Raw genomic sequence first — 19689 nt, 5'->3', positions numbered from 1 at the left:
TCTATGGCAAAATGAACCCCCTCATTTTGTTCCTTTGCAAATTAAATGTTTTAAGTGTTAACACTTTATTCCAATCAAGATGACTTTAGGTGTGCCATACTTTTGTCATAAGTAAGACTGTTAGCGCTCTAGTTGTTCTTTAGAACACTCTGGGACATTCTGTCATTGGGCTATAGTTGGGCTACATCTGGCTGATATTTGGGCTACATTTGTTTTTTTTTGTCTCTTGTGGCCATCTTTGGGCTACATTGGGCTACATTGGGCTGCATTGGGCTACATTTGGGCTCTAACATATATATAGCCCAATGTAGCCCAATATATATTTTTTCAAAGTTCATTTTCGTAAAAACCACTGGAGCACATATCTTGAGACATAGCAAAGGCACATCGGGCTACCAGTCCCTACAATTTTGCCAAGTTTGGTGGAAAACCATTCAGCCGTTCGGGCTAAAAGTGAGTCCAACCGCCCTATGGAAATTAACATGGGGAAAACACGTTTTGGGACCCCCCTTTTATCTCGGCCCCCGCTTGACGAATCCCCCCCAAACTTTCAGGGAAGGACCGGAGCGCCGCGAGGCAAAGTTAAGGAAAATTTCAGGAAGATTCCTCAACCGGCGCCAAAGTTATTCCCAATAGAATGTTGCGATTTCCCTATGGAAAACAATCCTAACTATATATACCTACTGGCTATCGCCAGTAGGTAATATATATATATATATGTATGTATATATATATATATATATATATATAAATATATATATATATATTGTTTCAGCAAATGCGCACCTGCGCTTCTCAACAGGCACACGCAGCACTCCTTGGCCATCCGGCCTGCATGCCTCTCATGTCCTGGAGCTCACCTTTTCTCCTTACTTATTTCACATGTGCCCGACGCGTTTCGAGGCTGGCCGCCTCTTCTTCATGGGGCTTATTTCAAAAAAGCAGGCAAAGCTCTCAACTTGTTTAGCACCGGCTTTATTTCACTGGCACAAAGAACGCCCTAAGTGGGCGTGGCTAAGTCGTCTCGTCACCATCAGGGATGATGGTTGTTGTAGTCCTGAGTGAGAGTTCACGTAAAATACCTTCATTAGGTGGCCTGAAATTTTGAAAAGTTATTTGCCATAGTTTGTAAACCCTTGAGTAGGGGGAGAACTGGCGAAATCCAGGGCAATTGTTCTCTGTAGAAGCACTGCACCAGGAACCTTGCTTCGTGCTAGGAACGGCCTCTCCGCGCTGTATACCAGTAATAAACTGCAGCCGGTGATGGTGCTCTGTTGCACGGCCAGGGGCAGCCGTGAGGAAATTTTGTTTCAGCGAATGCGCACCTGCGCTTCTCAACAGGCACACGCAGCACTCCTTGGCCATCCGGCCTGCATGCCTCTCATGTCCTGGAGCTCACCTTTTCTCCTTACTTATTTCACATGTGCCCGACAGCCCCATGAAGAAGAGGCGGCCAGCCTCGAAACGCGTCGGGCACATGTGAAATAAGTAAGGAGAAAAGGTGAGCTCCAGGACATGAGAGGCATGCAGGCTGGATGGCCAAGGAGTGCTGCGTGTGCCTGTTGAGAAGCGCAGGTGCGCATTTGCTGAAACAAAATTTCCTCACGGCTGCCCCTGGCCGTGCAACAGAGCACCATCAACGGCTGCAGTTTATTACTGGTATACAGTGCGGAGAGGCCGTTCCTAGCACGAAGCAAGGTTCCTGGTGCAGCGCTTCTAGAGAGAACAATTGCCCTGGATTTCGCCAGTTCTCCCCCTACTCAAGGGTTTACAAACTATGGCAAATAACTTTCCAAAATTTCAGGCCACCTAATGAAGGTATTTTACGTGAACTCTCACTCAGGACTACAACAACCATCATCCCTGATGGTGACGAGACGACTTAGCCACGCCCACTTAGGGCGTTCTTTGTGCCAGTGAAATAAAGCCGGTGCTAAACAAGTTGAGAGCTTTGCCTGCTTTTTTGAAATAAGCCCCATGAAGAAGAGGCGGCCAGCCTCGAAACGCGTCGGGCACATGTGAAATAAGTAAGGAGAAAAGGTGAGCTCCAGGACATGAGAGGCATGCAGGCTGGATGGCCAAGGAGTGCTGCGTGTGCCTGTTGAGAAGCGCAGGTGCGCATTTGCTGAAACAATATATATATATATATATATATATATATATATATATATATATATATACACACATTACCTTCTGGCGGTCGCCAGTAGGTATATATAGTTAGGACCTAGTTACCATAGGAAATTCTGAACATTCTATTGGGAATAACTTTGGCGCCGATTGAGGGAATCTGCTTGTTATTTTCCTTAATTTTGCCTCGCTGCGCTCCGCTCCTTCCCTGAATGTTTTGGGGGGATTCGTCAAGCGGGGGCCGAGAAAAAAGGGGGGTCCCAAAACGTGTTTTCCCCATGTTAATTTCCATAGGGACATTCTGACAAGGCTACAGCTCGAACGGCTGAACGGAATTATACCAGATTTGGCAAAATGGTAGGGACTGGTATGCAGCAGTGCCTTTTGCATGTTTGGTGTAAATCCCTCCAGTAGTTCTTGAGAAAATTGAATTTGAAATTTTTCAAATGGCATTTTCTATGGGACCTTTAGACACGGCTACAGCCCGAACGGCTGAACGGAATTACACCAAACTTGGCAAAATGGTAGGGACAGGTATGCAGTAGTGCCTTTTCTATATTTGGTGAAAATCCCTCCAGTAGTTGTTGAGAAAATGAATTTGAGCAAATTATATATCTATATGCGCTCAACATTCTATTGGGAATAACTTTGGCGCCGATTGAGGAATCTGTGTGTAATTTTCCAGAATTTTGGCCAGCTCCGCTCCTTCCCTGAAAGTTTGGGGGGATTCGTCAAGCGGGCGCCGAAAGGGGGGTCCCAAAACGTGTTTTCCCCATGTTAATTTCCATAGGGACCTTTAGACACGGCTACAGCCCGAACGGCTGAATGGAATTACACCAAACTTGGCAAAATGGTAGGGCATGGTATGCAGCTGTGCCTTGGCTATGTTTGGTGAAAATCCCTCCAGTAGTTCTTGAGAGAATTGAATTTGAAATTTTTCAAATGGCATTTTCTATGGGACCTTTAGACACGGCTACAGCCCGAACGGCTGAACGGAATTACACCAAACTTGGCAAAATGGTAGGGACAGGTATGCAGTAGTGCCTTTTCTATATTTGGTGAAAATCCCTCCAGTAGTTGTTGAGAAAATTGAATTTGATCAAATTATATATCTATATGCGCTCACCGTATGAGTACCGTACGCGTATGTGCGCGTACCCTTACGTGCGCGAGCGAGTTTCTGATTGGCTGGCAGTCGACTGTCAACATTCCAAACTGTCCAAACCAGGAAGTGTTTGCCACCATCTTGTTTTTTTAGGAGAACTGAGGCACAAGAGAGCCCAAAACAAGAGTGGAAAACACGAATGGGGGCAGGGTAGAGACCCCCCCAACCCTCTAGCCCTTCCCAGGGGGTCCCAAAAGGGCAAAAAAAAAAAAAAAGAATTGCGGGGTAAGCGCACCGTATGCGTAGGGTACGCGTACCGTGCGCGTACCCCGCGATTTAAATATAGGTTTCACGCCGGATATAGTTAGGAATTAGCATTTAAAAAACCTTGCAAATTCACTGAAAAAACCATAGGTTTCAAGCCTGATATAGTTAGGAATTAGCATTTAAAAAACCTTGCAAATTCACTTAAAAAACCATAGGTTTCAGGACTTATATAGTTAGGAATTAACAAACCATAGGTTTCAGGCCTTATATAGTTAGGAATTAGCATTTAAAAAACCATTGAAATTGCTCCTATATAGTTAGTTGTACTAACTATATTTCGCTCACCCGCAATCCACTGCTGATGATGTCACATATTACATCATTCATGACATGGTCAGTGACATCACTGATGACATCACTGATGACATCTCATTTGACATCACTGATCACATCACTGAAGATATCATTCATGTGATAATACGATGCACCTCCTCACACTCTAATATAACCTTTGATACACCCAGTGTTAAATACAGACTACCATTCTTGAAACCATTGACACACCAATACCAGTTACTACATACGCACTCACTGATTCCTAGGTCTACACACACATTCACTCATTCACCCATAGAATCACTCATACATACAGTCACTCATCAATACAACACTATCATATGCACTCATACACCTATACAGACACTCACACACTGCCACTCATCCATGGAGTTACTCACACACCTAGTCAGTCATGCAAAGAATCAATCACACTTCCATTTCCTCAACTATACAGTTATACACACAACACCTTACTTATTCAAACATATACTAACACATACTTTCTCTCTTATACAATCACTGATACAAGTACACAATGATCCATACAGCCACTCGCACATTCACTGGCTCTCATGTATAGTCATTTATATATGCCAACTCTCACATGCACTGTGTTTTACATATGTACTTACTTGCACATGTAGCACTGAGATATCCATTCACTCACCAACACACCCATGCACACAGTCAACCGCCCATATAGCTGTTTCCACATGCACTCTTGAACTCATACACCTAGTGAATCAACTGCTCACACATCTATGCACAGAGTCACACACCTCCCAGCCACCCACACACACACTCAGTCTCCCATTCAAATACTTGGGCAACCAATCAATAACCCATATAGCCACTCATATAGCTACTGATAAACACATGCAGCAGCTTACACAACAACAGACATACTGATGCACACATTCAGACAGTTTAGTCACTAACCCATGCATTTAGTAAGACACATTTAATCACTCACTCATACAGTCAGTCACGCACCTACTAAATCACTTATACATCCAGTCATTCTTCAATATGTAAACCATATTTAAACTTTACTGAAACGCACAGTCACTGGATGATGTCATCAGTGATGTCAGTATAGTGAGTGTAAGAATTCATTGTTCACTCCTTTACATCCTGCATGGGCTGCTCATCTCCAGCATCGTCCAAGGAAACCAGCAATGAGCGCAGGGGCGGCCATTCTGCAGCACATAACCAGGTGGTAAGAGTGTCAATTAGTTGGCAAAAACCAGGCAGAGTTGCTCAACTAGTATCACCCGAGTGTGCCTTTCATCTGTCTTACTGACTTTTAAACATATTTTATTAATGTTACACTGTTGTAATATGTTCTCACCCAATCGTAGTGTAATTGCAATGTTTTTTCCTCCCCTTAGAGAGTGGTTATTGGCAATGGCTGTGTGATGTCACTTCCTTGTGTTTGGAATCACTGAAACGTCATGTTACAGAACTTCCTGTGAACTCAGTGGCAGGTTAATGGCCTTGCGATGTCATTTCAACAGATCTATGAGTCAAGCGTAAACCTACATGACTACAGTTGGAACTTCAAATTATCCACGAATCAGTTCTATGATGACAACTACTGCAGAAGTGTAGACGATGACGTTATGTTCATGATTAGTTACAGATTCCAGTGACAAGGTTTCTACCGTAAAGCAAGAGTCATTCTTCAGGACTTACCTGATCCAAGCTTGCAACGGGCAGGAAGCTCTGAGAGTAGCCCGTGTGGAGATCAGTGACTGGAGAAGCAGCGAGCATTACACCTGTAAGAGTGTGAAAAATCAGAAAGATCACCTTCAAAAATCACAAAAATAGCATGAAATCCTCACAGATTTAACATAGACTTTCATCCAAAGCCAGTAACATACATCCATATAGGGCCAGAGGCAGAGGCCTAACAAGGGTACCATGGGCCATCATTTCAGCAAGAAAATGGACCCATGCTCTGGTTGAGTAGTAAAATACAGGAGCCATAATTTGGGTGCTTATGATCCCATAATACTTTTGGGCTACTGCTCTCATGAAGACAGAGGTGGGTCATGGGATGAGGCATGCAATGAAGAGCTGGAGATGAAAGGGATGGGCGGCATACAGAAGTGGGTAAAGGTAAGGGCATAGTGGTATATGCATACAGAGGTGGACTGAAATGAGGACATTCCACAAGGGCCGGTGATTCTTGAAGGCCAGTTGGACAAGGGATGTAAGTCCATGTCAGATGCTGCATGATGTGTGGCTGACTCTGCCCCAGTTCTAGCCTTTTTCTATTGGAAAATCATCTTATTTTCCTATGGAGGTGTCAACATTAATATTTATAGTCGTATTAGCGAGGTGCTGGGGGAAGATAGCAGTACAGATGAAGAAATGGGGAACAAGAGAGTGGGGTTACGGTTGCCAAAAGCGCCACTATGCATTAATGTTCCTTCAAAAGGGTGATGTGCACTGAAATTAAAGAATGCCTGAGAACTCAAGTGAGATCAAGTGTTTTTTAGTGTGAAAGAAAAAAACTCTACTGAGTAGGAGAGGAGAGGTAACCCTCAGACTGTGAAGCAACTGACAGAGTTTCTTTGAATGATCCTTAATACATCAATCATGGCTCATGTTACGACGTGTCCTGGGAAGTTAGGAAGCATCTCAATTAAAAATCAAAATGGCAGTGGAGAAACTAAGTAACAACTTTGGCCCATCTACAGCATTAGTGGATTTACGATCGGTGAGCAAAATCTTTGAAAGCGCAATTGAAACACCATAGTCAAGTGGTATTTTATTATTAGAACATTGGAACATTGAGAGCTCCACTGAAGATAATGGAGTAGCTCTGGGCTTATATTGGCTAGTATAAGCCTGAAGTTCCTACATGCCAATGTTTGTCTTCATGCTTCTCCCTTTTTAATTTAGAACATTTTACCCTTAGTGGGTGGAATGTTCCAATAGCCTTTTAGCCCTTCTGCCTGAGGCTATACCGGTTGTTAAAGGCCTTCTCCATCGTTAAAAGCCCTCGCCTGTGGCTCAGGCCTATAACTCAGGCTCGGGCCTATAAAAACTGGTATAGCCCTCGGCAGTAGGCTATAAGTCCATGGTATTTTTTCACAAAGGCCACCATTGGTAATCCAAGAAAGAAGAACAGTATGCTTGAAATGAAAATCACCTAGCTCCATGAGACAGAGAAAAACACATCACCTGAACTGTTTAGTGCACAGAAGTAAACGACCAATGCAGAGCAGTCATCTTTCAAATAGTGGTCAGAATTTAGAACTACTGAGTTGTAATCCACAGTGGGCGCAATTAAAACAGAATCTGCAGGCATTAAAATTCTATTTTGTGATCTAACTGAATCCTAATTGGTCACCTTGAATTTTGCTCCTTAATTAAGGATTTGGAATACACATTTTAGGAAAACAGAATTGCTAATGTCCCAAGTACCATTTTTTCCAACTTTCATCCAATTCTACATAATAGAAAAATAAAAAAAATCATTATTATTATAGAATGTCAAAAATGGTGCTCAAGGGACAGCACATTTAGCAAAATAGCTCTTTAAAAAACTACAAATCGAGATCAGCACCACAGTGAAGTGATTTGTTTCTGTGCAAAAAACACTCACCTGGCCATTTACTTTTGAGTGTGTGTGTGCGGAGAGGACCAGGCATTTATTTTCAGCGGGAGCCTCCCCTCACTTACATGTTTCCCAAAGACTTTCTTTCTTCTAGCCAAGGAAACAAGAGCAACATATAGATGAAGCTCCAGGGAGCTAATGGGAGCAGGTGCTTCCAGGTCTGGGGCCCCAAAGCTTTGGTGACCGGTCAGTGTAGCTTTTCAAATAATCAGTTGCATCCCTGGGTTTAGATGTAAAGTGCTGGAGAGGTCTGCTTCACCTGCTCTGATGTGTACCAGCAAGAAGTCCTATGTCTGACCTAGAAGAACTGTCTGCAAGCAACGGTTGCCCTCTCTCCGGAGATAGGGATGCATTCCAAACATGGCCAACAAAAGCATGAATTGAAGTAGGTGATCTGCACATAAAATCATACCTTCTCTTACCACATCGGTCCGCCAAGCAATTTTGATCAAAGTTAAGATTGCTTTAGAGTTAACTATGCTGCCTTCAGTCGTGCCTGGGCTTACTTCCCTATAGCCCTCAATCAACATGAGTACCACTGGGGTGACATGCTTATTGTTGTGTTGTTTCAAGCCTGTTAGCTAATTTACCTACCAGGGTGACGTGTAGGCTCGGGAGTGGCATACACGCTGCTTTTGTTGACCTTCAGTCCAGACATGATATCATTGATCATCCACAGGTCCCTCTGCGCCGCTGCCTGGTCCTGCATTTAAAAGTCAGAAAGGGGTGAAATGCTTAAAAATACAAAAGATGCGTTTGACATTGTGCACTGGATCTATTAGGGTAGCAATACTTCTCATCTTAAATGCTTAGCAAGGTGACTAATTAGTTGGGGCTCCACTAAATCTATAAACAAAATTTGATACTTGGTATCTCACTATGCCCAATATATGTTGGAAACACCATGTTGCCCAAGGAAACACTATAAGTACAAGAACGCTGCAATAGCAGGCGGACTTGCTTTTATAACTAAATGTAGACTCTTTATCATCCTCAACAGCCTTAGTGTGGGAGTGGATGATCATGAATAGTTGAACTATATTTAAAACAAGAAGTGCGGATAAGCTTGCGAGTTACTCCTAATTTCAGAAGGACCTCCTCACTGGTGGAAACAGTAGGACCTTTGTGGAGGGTGAAGATGCATAATGTGTGGATAATACTTGATTCAATTGTGAAAGCCGATGAAAACACTCGAAGAGAGTAGGGAAACATAATATAATCACCCTCGTGCCCCGCCAAAAGAAATCAGATTCATAGGCACCTCACAGGAGTAAAAAGAAAGCAGAGCCCTTTGGTAAACACGGGCAGATCATGAGAGAGCTCGCTGTGGTCACAATCGTACTCACTGGAACAGAAGAACATTGTCTAGAAGCATGTACGCTGCCCTACACTATACATATTAAAATTATCAGCAGTACCATCAAGTTGGTTATTACCACTAACCCATGTGTCATATTACAAAGGTAGTTAAATGTGTTTCCGGTATTGAGATTCATGAACATGAGGTCTGGCGTATACAGCAGCATAAACAAAGATCTAGATAAAATGGCAAAAGCTGTCAACACAACTTCTAATTCTACCATAAGAAAGCCTATGTCTCCAAAAATCATATTTCATACATAAAACATACTGGCCCTAGTATGGCAGAACAGAAACAAACAATATGACTAGGTATATAGCCCTCTCTTAAGGAGAATCACTGTACAGCTACATCTCCAAGACCATTAGAAATCGACCTGACTTCATTGCAGGATGAGACCACCTCAGACCACTGCCCATCGTGCCAGCCAAGGTCCTGATACTGTTCATACTTTAGTTAAAGAACAGATGATCTTAAGCAGTAAGGTCGAGTTTAGAGTCCCACGTCCTAGATTCTGCGTCATCTCGCACATAACATCAGTGCCTTGTGCTCAAGTTAAATTGGATTTGTGTGTGTTTTAGGTAAAGGAAATGGTGGAAATACATATGCATAGAAACGATTCTTTCCTGTATTGGTACTTTTGGTTGATGTTTTTGTTAGAAAACATTGGATTTACAATATAGCTAACTTTAACCCCAACAATATTTTGGGACTTTATTAATTACTATTTGAACTCCAGTCTGAGAATATTCAGAATACAATGCTTCTCTCAGATCATAGGTATAGTTTTCTTCACCATAGTATAACATATGATTAAGTAATATGTTACATTGTTGTTACTGTGGTGGTTTAGTCATAGTGTGACTGCATACATTATGAATCTAAAAGCAGTCCTAGAATATCGGGGAGGCACAGTGCTGATCATAGATATATACTCATTTATCAATACGTTGATGAGAAATTCAGTTTCAGTAAAAAGTATTTACTCCACAAAAGCAGAAATTCAACTAGATTTCAACCAAGGGTTTTTAATCAGTTTGTTCATCTCACAGTAGTATTCTATCAGGAAACTGAATATTATTACATTGACTGTAATTGATTACAAGAGCTGATGATTCACCAGATTCACTCATTGTCCATGACATGCAAATAAACCTCGGGATTTGCTGGAATGCTTTTGTGGGTTGGTTTCTAACTTGGGGATTGTGTTTTGGAATTGCATTGTATTATCTCACCTGTGGGTGGCCCACGTGCCGCACATGCTCCAGTGTCTCTCGCAGGTTGTGCAAGTCATTCTCCAGAACACGGTACTCTTCCCAAGCTCTTTCCTTCTCCTAAATAGGATAGTGTAAAGATAAATATTATTGCAAAAAAGTCAGCATTTCGTAGATTATTAGAGCAACAGAACATGGTGTCTCTGTCAGCTTTTCCATACCCAAATACAATTAAATAATCAGTGATACCACCTACATTAAAATAAATCTTAAGCAGGATTCCACCTCATTATAGAGCACCATCGGTGCTCCCATGTGCAGCATGTAACTCCCTTTGAAATGTTTTGCTGATGCCTTCTGGAAGGCCAGGAGATGGTTCTTGGGGCTATAGTTATTGTAATGTTTATGTTTAGGCTGTCTTTAGTTTTCTCTAAAAGCAGTTTGTTTGAGCTGCAGAGCAAAAATGACGTGTAGATGCAACATGTTTGAAGGATGGATAAGAGCCAGAGACGGACAGAGGATTCTTTTTTTTTTTTTTAAATAAAGACGACATTTTCATTATTGGCAGGGTAAATTTCGAATAAAGATATTCAAAATCTAAAAAGTGAAAAGACTAAAATATTCCTCATTCTCTCATGTCATACTTCTTTCTATTTTTTATTGAAATACTCTTTTAATCAGGTTTCTTGATCTCTCGCCCATACTTTTCCAGTAGGAATTTTGGACGTTTTTCCTTCCTTTAGCTACAAGATGTCAATAAAAGGGTGCACGTTAGAAAACAATGAGTATTGATGTATACCTTTCATTGCTTAGACTATTTTGGAGTATTGCAGTTTTAGTTAGAAAGGCAATTAGGAATTCCAAAATGTGAGTGCTTTAAGTTATGCACATAATTAGGAATGAATATATTAATTTTTAAGAATGATGTGAATGTTAATATATTATCAAATAATTTAGGGATTAAAATAATTAAGGCATATAAAAATGTTAAGTTAAAAAATACTTTTTATTTAAGAGGCAATAAGAAGTAGCTGACTAAATCCTAAAGAAAAAAACATCTCATAAAGTTCAACTATAAAGAAAAGTCCAGAAAAACGTTTCTTGACACAGTGATAAGTGGGAAGAAAATAACATTTTCCCATATCAGTTGCTGTGGGAAGAAAATGCCCTCCCACCCCAACTCTGCAGGCGAGGCAGTGCAATCTAAACCCTGGTGGAATCCTCATGTCTTCTGCAACAGTTTACACAGCTGTAGAAATGTGAAACTTAGCAGAAGCCTATTTGCGTCTATGAATATCAGGCTTACACCGAGAGACTCACCAAAGTGACGTCACAGAGCCTGGCTCGGATGTGGACCAGGTCGTCCTGCAGCATCCTTTGCTGGTACCAGATCTTCTCCAAGACATGATCTTGGCCCTGGAACTCAGCCTGGTTCAGGCGGGTCACTTCAAGCACATTCTCCAGCTTTTCCTACAAGGGGAAAAGAAGTAAGGAGGAGCTAGAAAACAAGGCATAGCATGCAGATATATCATGGAGCGGTCCACTCGTGGTTGGTTCGCCTTCCCAGTTTAAACCACCCATGCCATGTCATTCCGAGCGTATCAGGAACGTGGGAGTTGCTCAGACCTGCCTTTAGTGTAAAAGCTACTGTTCCTCAACAACCACTTTTGGAATCAGTGTCTGGCAACACACTTCTACACATGGAAGAGTTACATGACACGTCATTCAGGAATGAAGAGTGAAAAATGCTATTGCTCTGTAAGGATAAAACTATAGATAAAGATTCAGCGGAGAAGAACCTTGGGGATAATGATGTTAAGTGGAACACCAAAATTCTCACCATTATCATAACTAAGGCAACAGCCTTAGGGCACTAACACAATGTAGTGTCCAACAACAAGAAAAAGCCAGGGAACAACATTTTCTTAATGAATGAAGAGCACTATTTTTCCTGAAAACCCCGAACATCCTTGCACTGTTCTGAATTCCTCACATAGCTCCTGGACCTGGGGTTGTCCATTGGAAAAAATGGGAATGGAAAAATACTGCTCTGACAAAAACAGAAAGCTACTAGTAATGACATCAAGAGCATAAAAGGCATGTCATGAGTTCTATTATGTAGGTTGATGCCAGAGTTACAGAGCTGCAACAAGACACTGTGGGTAATGACAAGTAGGTTACCTTATCCGTTCTGAGCCGAGCAGATTCCTCTTCTAGACTGTGCAGGAGCTTGTCCTGACCACACAGTTTGGTCAAAAGAATCTGCAGAGAGAGGAACAACTGAAGTGAGAAGGAAAATGAAAAACAGAAATTGGGAACAACTTAAAGGCATGTTAGCCGGGATTCAGCAAATTTAGGTTGACTTACTTATTGGTGGGGTGAATGGAAGGTTGGGAGAACAGTGGGTTGGGTGAATGGAGGGTCAGGAGAATGGATGGCTATTTGACTGCGGGTAGACTAGGATCCTGGTTGAACACAAGTTGGATAAATGGTGGTGTGTAAATGTATTTTTCAACGGCCAGTTTGGGAGAATAGTGGTTTGGGGGATGCCTGGATATGCGAGCACTCACTTGAGCAAATGGTTGGTGTGCAATGATCAGCTGGGTTATTTGGTGGCTCGGTGAATGAGCAGGTGGTTAAATTGGCTGTTGGGAACTGTTGCATAGATGGGTAAAAAGCAACAGTGCAAATCGACTAATAATTAACAGATAATTAACTGAATGGGCAGTTGGGTAAATTAAAGATGAATAAAAGGACAACTGAATTGATGTTTTTGCGACTAGGCTGGTGAGTGAGAGAGGGGCTAGGTAATGCATCTTTGAGAGCATGGGTAGTTGGTAACGGTTGAAAGAAAGGATGGCTGTATGAATGGGCATGTGTTAGGATCAGTTGTTCAATGAGCAGATATTTTGTTGAATGGTTAGTTAATGAGCAGACAGTGGAGTTGACTGCTGAGTAGGTAAGATAGATAGATGTGTATTGGTGACTAGGTAGTTAAGTGAATAATCAGTTGGTATTGTGAAATGCAGTTAATGGGCAAAAGGGTAAATGTGATCTTGATGTTCAGAGGAATGGGTGGTTAGGTGAAGAGGTCACTGGGTTATTGAATGGTTGGATAGCCGGAGTGAATGAACAGTTGAATTAGTGTTTACAAATGCACAGCACAGTTTGAAAAATGGTTTGAAACTAGGTACAGGTCAATGGAGTAATGGAGAGTAGAGAGATGTAAAACACTTGCTCCTGGGTGAACGGGAATTATTGCAGATTTTTTGCATTCTCAACCCAATAATCCTCTTGGTGAACTTAATGGAGGCAGTGCGTGTGAATGGGTAATTCCGTTTCTGAACTCCTGGAGCGAATCAGTGGTTGAATGGTTGAATGAAAATATGACCAGGCATGATGGGGGGAAAACAATATTTGGCAACTGGATAGCAGATCAGTTAGGCTGGTAGATTTAGGATTAGTCAATTCAAATGCCTCTGAGAGAAAATTAGTTGAGCTGATGATTGACAAAGAGAAATGACAAGAGAAGAATGGTAAAGAAAGTCACAAATACTGGAAAAAAAGACATACATTTATGTTCATGTTTGAAAGAATGCTTAAAGTCAGGGTGTCTTATAACTCCGACAGGACGTCCCTCAATCCTACCAGCCACCCGACTACCAGAGCAACAGAAATGCAGCTGTGAGTGTTAGTGCACAGATCCCACGCTGGCATTTTGTGTGGCCCTAAGGTTTATAAAATAATCACAACCAAAAATCTGCTGACGGATATGCTCTGCTGCCCTTCTGTTATGTTGTTCTATTCAGAACACATGTGCATAACAAATTCCTTGGACTTGGGTGAATGCAAAGAAATATACAGCATCAAGGAGCAGCAGGGACAGCTGCAGACAGGACTGTTGTAAGGAGTTATGAAGTCCATCTCTTGTATGTATGCAAAGCTTGTAGCCAGGTCCAGGATGCAAGGTCTGATTACAATTTGTTGGAAACAGGACATGTCCTTTCATCACGATGATGAGAAGAAAATGCTGAATTTCAAATCTCTTTACTGTAGATCTTTTTAAATTCGGATTACTGAATGATAAATTACATATATTTTCCATCAGTCACTATGCTGTAAATGGTGAGATGGTACTAGTGAAACAAATATCACACTATATACTGTTGAAATGTGGTGTACACTGGGAGTGGAATGGTCTAGAGAGTTGTGGTTTCATAGCCAGGAAATAGTGAGATACAAAGCATTGCACACTAAATTATTCTATACAGTGGAAGATCTTCACATTGGGATCGATTGACAAACTGTGTTATGTAGTACATAAAGTAGTACATTAACTTTTGAATTAAAAAGTTATCAAAATATTTTACCATAAAATAATTTTGTATATATCTATACTATTTTACCATTCAATTCAATGTATACATATAGATATATTTAAAAAGTTTAAAAAAATTATGTTAGTTTAATATTATTTACTATTGGGTTCTATGTAAGTTCCTTCCGCCATTATTTTCTATGTGAGGGTGTTGCAGTACCAGTGATTGGCCATGTGTGGTGCTGCACGAGAGTTCCTTTTAGCCGTCATAACTTTACACTCATATATTTTGCTACATTGTCCTGTTTCAGGGAGTGGAGACATGTAAGTCTGCACTTTGTAGTAAATTTACACTCAGAAATGGTGAATAACCAAAAGTAGTACTTTAACTATTAAATGTAAGAGTTTATTTACATGTGTAGATTTACTCATGTCCAAATGTACCTTTGTGAATAGGCCCCACAATCTCCGGCTGCCCGATTTTTACCACACTCTTTGCCCATGTGCCCAAAGCTCCTGACAGTCTGTATTTGTGTCCTATCCATGAGTCCAAAGCTCCTCACACTGTTATATCCGTGTAAACCAAGCTCCCCCTCACTCTGCCCAAGGTCTTCACAATGTTGATCCATGAAAACTAGCTCTTCACACTGTTATACCCTTGTATATCAAGCTTCTCTGAGTCTGTCCATGTGTCCCAAAGTTCTTCACATATTCCAATAAACAATACCCTAGCTCCTCCCAATGTTATATCCATGTATACAAAGACCCTTTCCGTCTTTCCATGTATCGTAAGTTCTTCACATTTTCTATCCATGTGATACCAATCTCATCTCGGCCCCTCCATGTGTCCTAAGTTCTTCACATTGTCTATCAATGAGACCATAGTTCCACACTGTTATGTCCATGTATACCAATCTCGCCATAGTCTGTCCCAAGATGGCAAGCTACTCTCAGAAACTGGCCTCACATACAAACAGCTGAAATATGTATTTCTGTGGGTCCCAAAATCCTTAACAAGACATTGGGCAAAGAGAAACAAAGTCAGAGATAGAGGTAGGCAGAGAGAAAGCAAGGTGTTCAGATATAGATTAAACAGAGTGGAGTCAGAGAGAGAAAATTCAGTTTCTTAAGGGGACCCTAAAAAGGTGGGGGCCGCGGACAATTGCCCACTTTGCCATAAAAAGTCTCTGGTGAACTGGAACCGCTTTAAAATGGCCACCTCCTCACACTATACGGCTATGGACCGAAGCATCCCAAAATGTGTCTCTGTTTGCCTAATTAGATTCCACTGTCTGTCTAGGTGCTGCATATTTCTCACACTCTCTCCCCATTTTCACCGAGCTGCTCATATTGTAGGCCCGGTGCCTACACGCTTCACTCTGCCCGTGTGCACAATTTCCTTCATGATGTTTGTCCATCAGTCCCAGGCCCCTCACAAAGTTCAGGTGCCGAAAGATCCTCATAATGCAGCCAAGTGACTGAAACTCCTCACGCAATATGTCTATATTTTATCATATTGGCTGATCAGGAGCCCTGGCACCTCACACTCACTATATGCTCACCTTCCTTCTCTACCCATGTACTCAAGCTGCTCAGCTTATCTATGTGACGTGCCCCAGGCTCCTCAAATAGTTTTGTTCTCAAGGCTCCCTGTGTTCTTCTGCCTAAAATATCTGCCAATTAGCATCTCCTGGCACTGGAGAGCCCAGTGGAATTCAGACCACTCTCCCCTACCCAGGAGTGCATTCTAAAGCAGAGAGCAGGCCACATATATAACAAATCGGAACAACCTGCCTTCTTTGTTTTGGGTTTCCTCCCTTTGTACAAGATGAGCCTGCTGTGGAGGTGTCAATCAGAGCATAAGCTGCAAATCTTTACCAGATCTCTTTTTCTAACACTTGAGCTATGGAAAAGGACTTTGAAAGTACGTATGCAACGTTTAAACTTAGCCCTGAAGTTGGCAAACTCTGTAGAGCTAAGTTAAGTTTTTCCCAGACAAGATTTTTTTGCAATAGGTCTCTTTATTTATTCTTTTTTATTACTGGGGAACCTTTCGAACCTGTCCAAGTTTTAACGAAAACTTGTTACTGTAAGGGGGAAAGAAACTTCTTGCTTCCCACATCCCTAGTTTCGATTAACATTTCCTTCACTCATGGCAAGAACAGATTGCCCTCTATGAACACTCATCTCCGCGACACGAAGCACCCTTGCTCCAAGAAAATGGTGGCATTTAAGTAGCAGTGAATTGTGCTAGATAAGGGACTTAAGAATAGGAAGATGGGATATTTCCCATCAGACAGTATACCAAAGTGTTTTAAATCGCGAATACAGACATACAATTGTTAAAAAAAAAAAACATATGGATGGCAGGATTTGGAGGTAATTAAATAAATGTAAGGGATACGTGGGGAAGATAGAACGCATTTCAGTAGGCAACGAGGGAACTCCTACGAATCCAGGGGGCCTTTATCTATCGGTGTGGCATACACTTAGGAAAGAAGGCTTACATCAATGTCATTCTCAGCCATCCGGACGGGGCGTGGCATCCTTTCCCGGTACATTCCCGAACTGTGGGGCTGGAAAATGAAAACATTATATAACAATTAGAAGTCAAAGCCGGCATTTATGCAAAGGACCATTCCTTTCCTTATCTCGCCAGTTCATGACCTTGCAAATATTTTGGCAACTAGTAAGATATTTTTCTTTTCTCTCATTCTCTCTCTCTCTTTCTTATCTTGATCTGACTTGAGAAAAGGAAGAGGGGGGCCTTTAAGCTACCCTATACTTTTACGTATGGTAATGACTGTGCAGGTTCAACATATCAATTTGTCTTGTCTTTTATCGATGGTCATCCGTGCAGTATGAGGCCCTGCTGCTTGCTCCCATGAAGTGCTGTAGCAACCTGTAAAAGAAGGAGATGGCGGGATGATACCCAAGGTGGATGGAGGTAGTTCTGCGTGTATGGTGGCCTCTGACCCCTCAGCTTGTAACTGAGGCATCCTCCTGGTGGGGGAAACAAGACCGAGGCCATGGGGCTCTGTTGAATCTATGTGCACACTTTTAGCCATGTATTGTCGTGCTTTCTTTGATCATGTCCTTTTGACTGCCTTCTACATGTGTCCTATTGAGCATGTCCAGCCTGTGTAGGTTTCTTTTTTAAGGAAAAGGTCCACTATGGGATGCTAAATGTTCTCCGTTCTTAGAACCCTACAGAGTAGGAACTATTCCTTTTAACTTACTTTAATAATTAATAATTAAGATGTCTTTGAAATAACTGGTCATAGTATGCTGCAAAGTGCACCCTTCGAAACCTAGAGAATGTCTGTCCAATGCTAAGACTGCTATCCATGAGCCTCTCGCCTCTGTCTGGCATTTTCAAGCCGCAGCCAATCAGAGTGAAGGGGATATATTTTGAATCATGCATCTTGATTTGGTAAGTTAGAATTTCGCCGAGTTACAAGATTGATTGCACTAGTTTGCCCAGTTCTTGCCAAATCCACCAAAATGACGTGTTTACAGAAAAGGGACTAGATCGAACCAAAAAAACGTGCTGAAGAGGTTGGCTGAAAAAATAGAAAAATTGTGCAGTCCAGGCATCAGCTGCTCAGATGAAAGGTCATGGGAGGGATATTTGGCTGCCCCTTACGAAGTGGCATTGTGCCAACACAGCATAGAGACAGACTGAGCTCATTAATATGATGCTCTATTTTGTTGGTACCATCAGCTGCCCCCTCAATTTGACTTGCCCAAAACTGACCACATTCCTAACTTTTGAGAGGTTGACTAGCCACCCACTGTCCCTCAAGAAAAATGGATTTGTATTCCTGTCACTTATGCATTCAGAGGACGACTCTTCATGTTGTAGGTGCGTTTGGTGCCATAGAAATTAACAAGGTGCCTTAACAGGTAGTATTAATACACAGCAAAGATTGACTTGAAGAGCAGGAAAGACCCTTACATAAGGCAGACGAGTTTACAGGGATAGTTCCAGTCAGGAACCTGACGGAACTATCCCTGTAAACTCGTCTGCCTCATGTAAGGAACTTTCAGAAGCCCAACATGGCTGAATCAGTTGCATCTGCTGTGAATTACTCGCTCCGTCTCTCTACCAGCCTTTCACAGGCTAACTAGACTACGTATCGTCCAAGACAAGCATGTGTCTTTGCCCATATCGTATTCCCAATCTGGTAATCCAACATCATTTAAGGCATCTCACTAGGAAAATGGAGGGATATATCAACGGGCAGAACCCTTTTCTGTTATCACTCCTGAATCAGTACACCACCTACCGGCACAGCCAATGATATCCTCTTCCCAGGCATAACGTGTGAGGCGGAGCGACTGGAGAATGGAGGTAGCGGGGGAAGCTGGGAATATCCAGGAGAGGTTGGCGGTGGGTGGGAAACCTGTAGCAAAGGAGGAGAAGAAATAGGTAGTCAGGCTGGAATAACACAGGAGAAAGTTCACCATAAAGCTAGCAAAATAGTCCAGCAGGTTAATGTTGCTGCTGCAGAGATCTATGCATAGCCTGCAGGTCACAGGTGTGAATCCTGGTGGAGCTGGCTAAGCCTATTGGCCTTCCCAATTCAATACTTTGACGCCAATGGAGCGGTTTACCAAAAACATGCATTATTCAAGTGATAAAAACAATTCAGGATGTGGGAGGCTACCTTAACCCGTTCCATGCTGATGACGGAACTGCTCCGTCATCAGCTACTGATGACGGAGCGGTTCCGTTATGGCCCGCCCAGCTCGATAGAACGCTCATGCGCGGCGCGAATTCCGCGCCTGCGCTGAGGGTTCTATTGAGCGGGGCGGGCCGTGACGGAACCGCTCCGTCACGAGCACAGCTCAACCGACGCTGGTGACGGAGCGGTTCCGTCACCAGCATGCGGCCGCCGCGCGGCCGCCCCGCCCCCTTAGCACTGCAGCGGAATAGCCGCCGCAGTAAAGGGGTTAATGTTTGTTGTTTATTAAATGAAGGAGAAGGACCTTCTGTATACCACCCGCATATATCTGCCACTGGCTGATTACAGTGCAATGCCAGATCCGATTCTATTATCACAAATTTGACCAGTGTCATCTAGAGAGGGTCTATAAAATGAAGTGTTCTGCTCCGGAAGTGACATGCAGCCAGTTTTCTACGCAATATCACAAACAAGATGAATCAATGACTTGTGGGAGATGTTCCTGAGATTCCATCAAATTTAAAACATGTCAATGATAAACTTTGTAACAATCACTTCTGCTAGATGAAGAGAATCTGTAAATCACTTGAAAATGAATTGGCTCCAGACACTGGTAACAGGTGTTTTCTTTTCCTATCTC

General features: G+C 42.3%; 1 protein-coding gene across 2 annotated transcripts in view; it reads right to left on the bottom strand.

Moving 5' to 3' along the window:
• LOC144770464 (pleckstrin homology domain-containing family A member 7-like) overlaps positions 1 to 19689 on the bottom strand; it is a 252788-nt gene that overhangs the window by 56896 nt on the left and 176203 nt on the right. For both annotated transcript variants that reach the window (XM_078654987.1, XM_078654988.1), the window contains exons 10-16: positions 18651 to 18767; positions 16869 to 16937; positions 12225 to 12305; positions 11364 to 11513; positions 10065 to 10163; positions 8064 to 8172; positions 5537 to 5619 (exon numbers count right to left, since the gene is read on the bottom strand). In XM_078654987.1, the coding sequence (XP_078511113.1) occupies positions 5537 to 5619; positions 8064 to 8172; positions 10065 to 10163; positions 11364 to 11513; positions 12225 to 12305; positions 16869 to 16937; positions 18651 to 18767 (708 nt within the window). The remainder of the gene's footprint in view (positions 1 to 5536; positions 5620 to 8063; positions 8173 to 10064; positions 10164 to 11363; positions 11514 to 12224; positions 12306 to 16868; positions 16938 to 18650; positions 18768 to 19689) is intronic.

This window comes from Lissotriton helveticus, chromosome 7, assembly GCF_964261635.1.
Source record: "Lissotriton helveticus chromosome 7, aLisHel1.1, whole genome shotgun sequence".
NCBI lineage: Eukaryota > Metazoa > Chordata > Amphibia > Caudata > Salamandridae > Lissotriton > Lissotriton helveticus.
The sequence above is the reverse complement of the archived record's forward strand: the minus strand, read 5'-3'. Positions and strand labels throughout refer to the sequence as shown.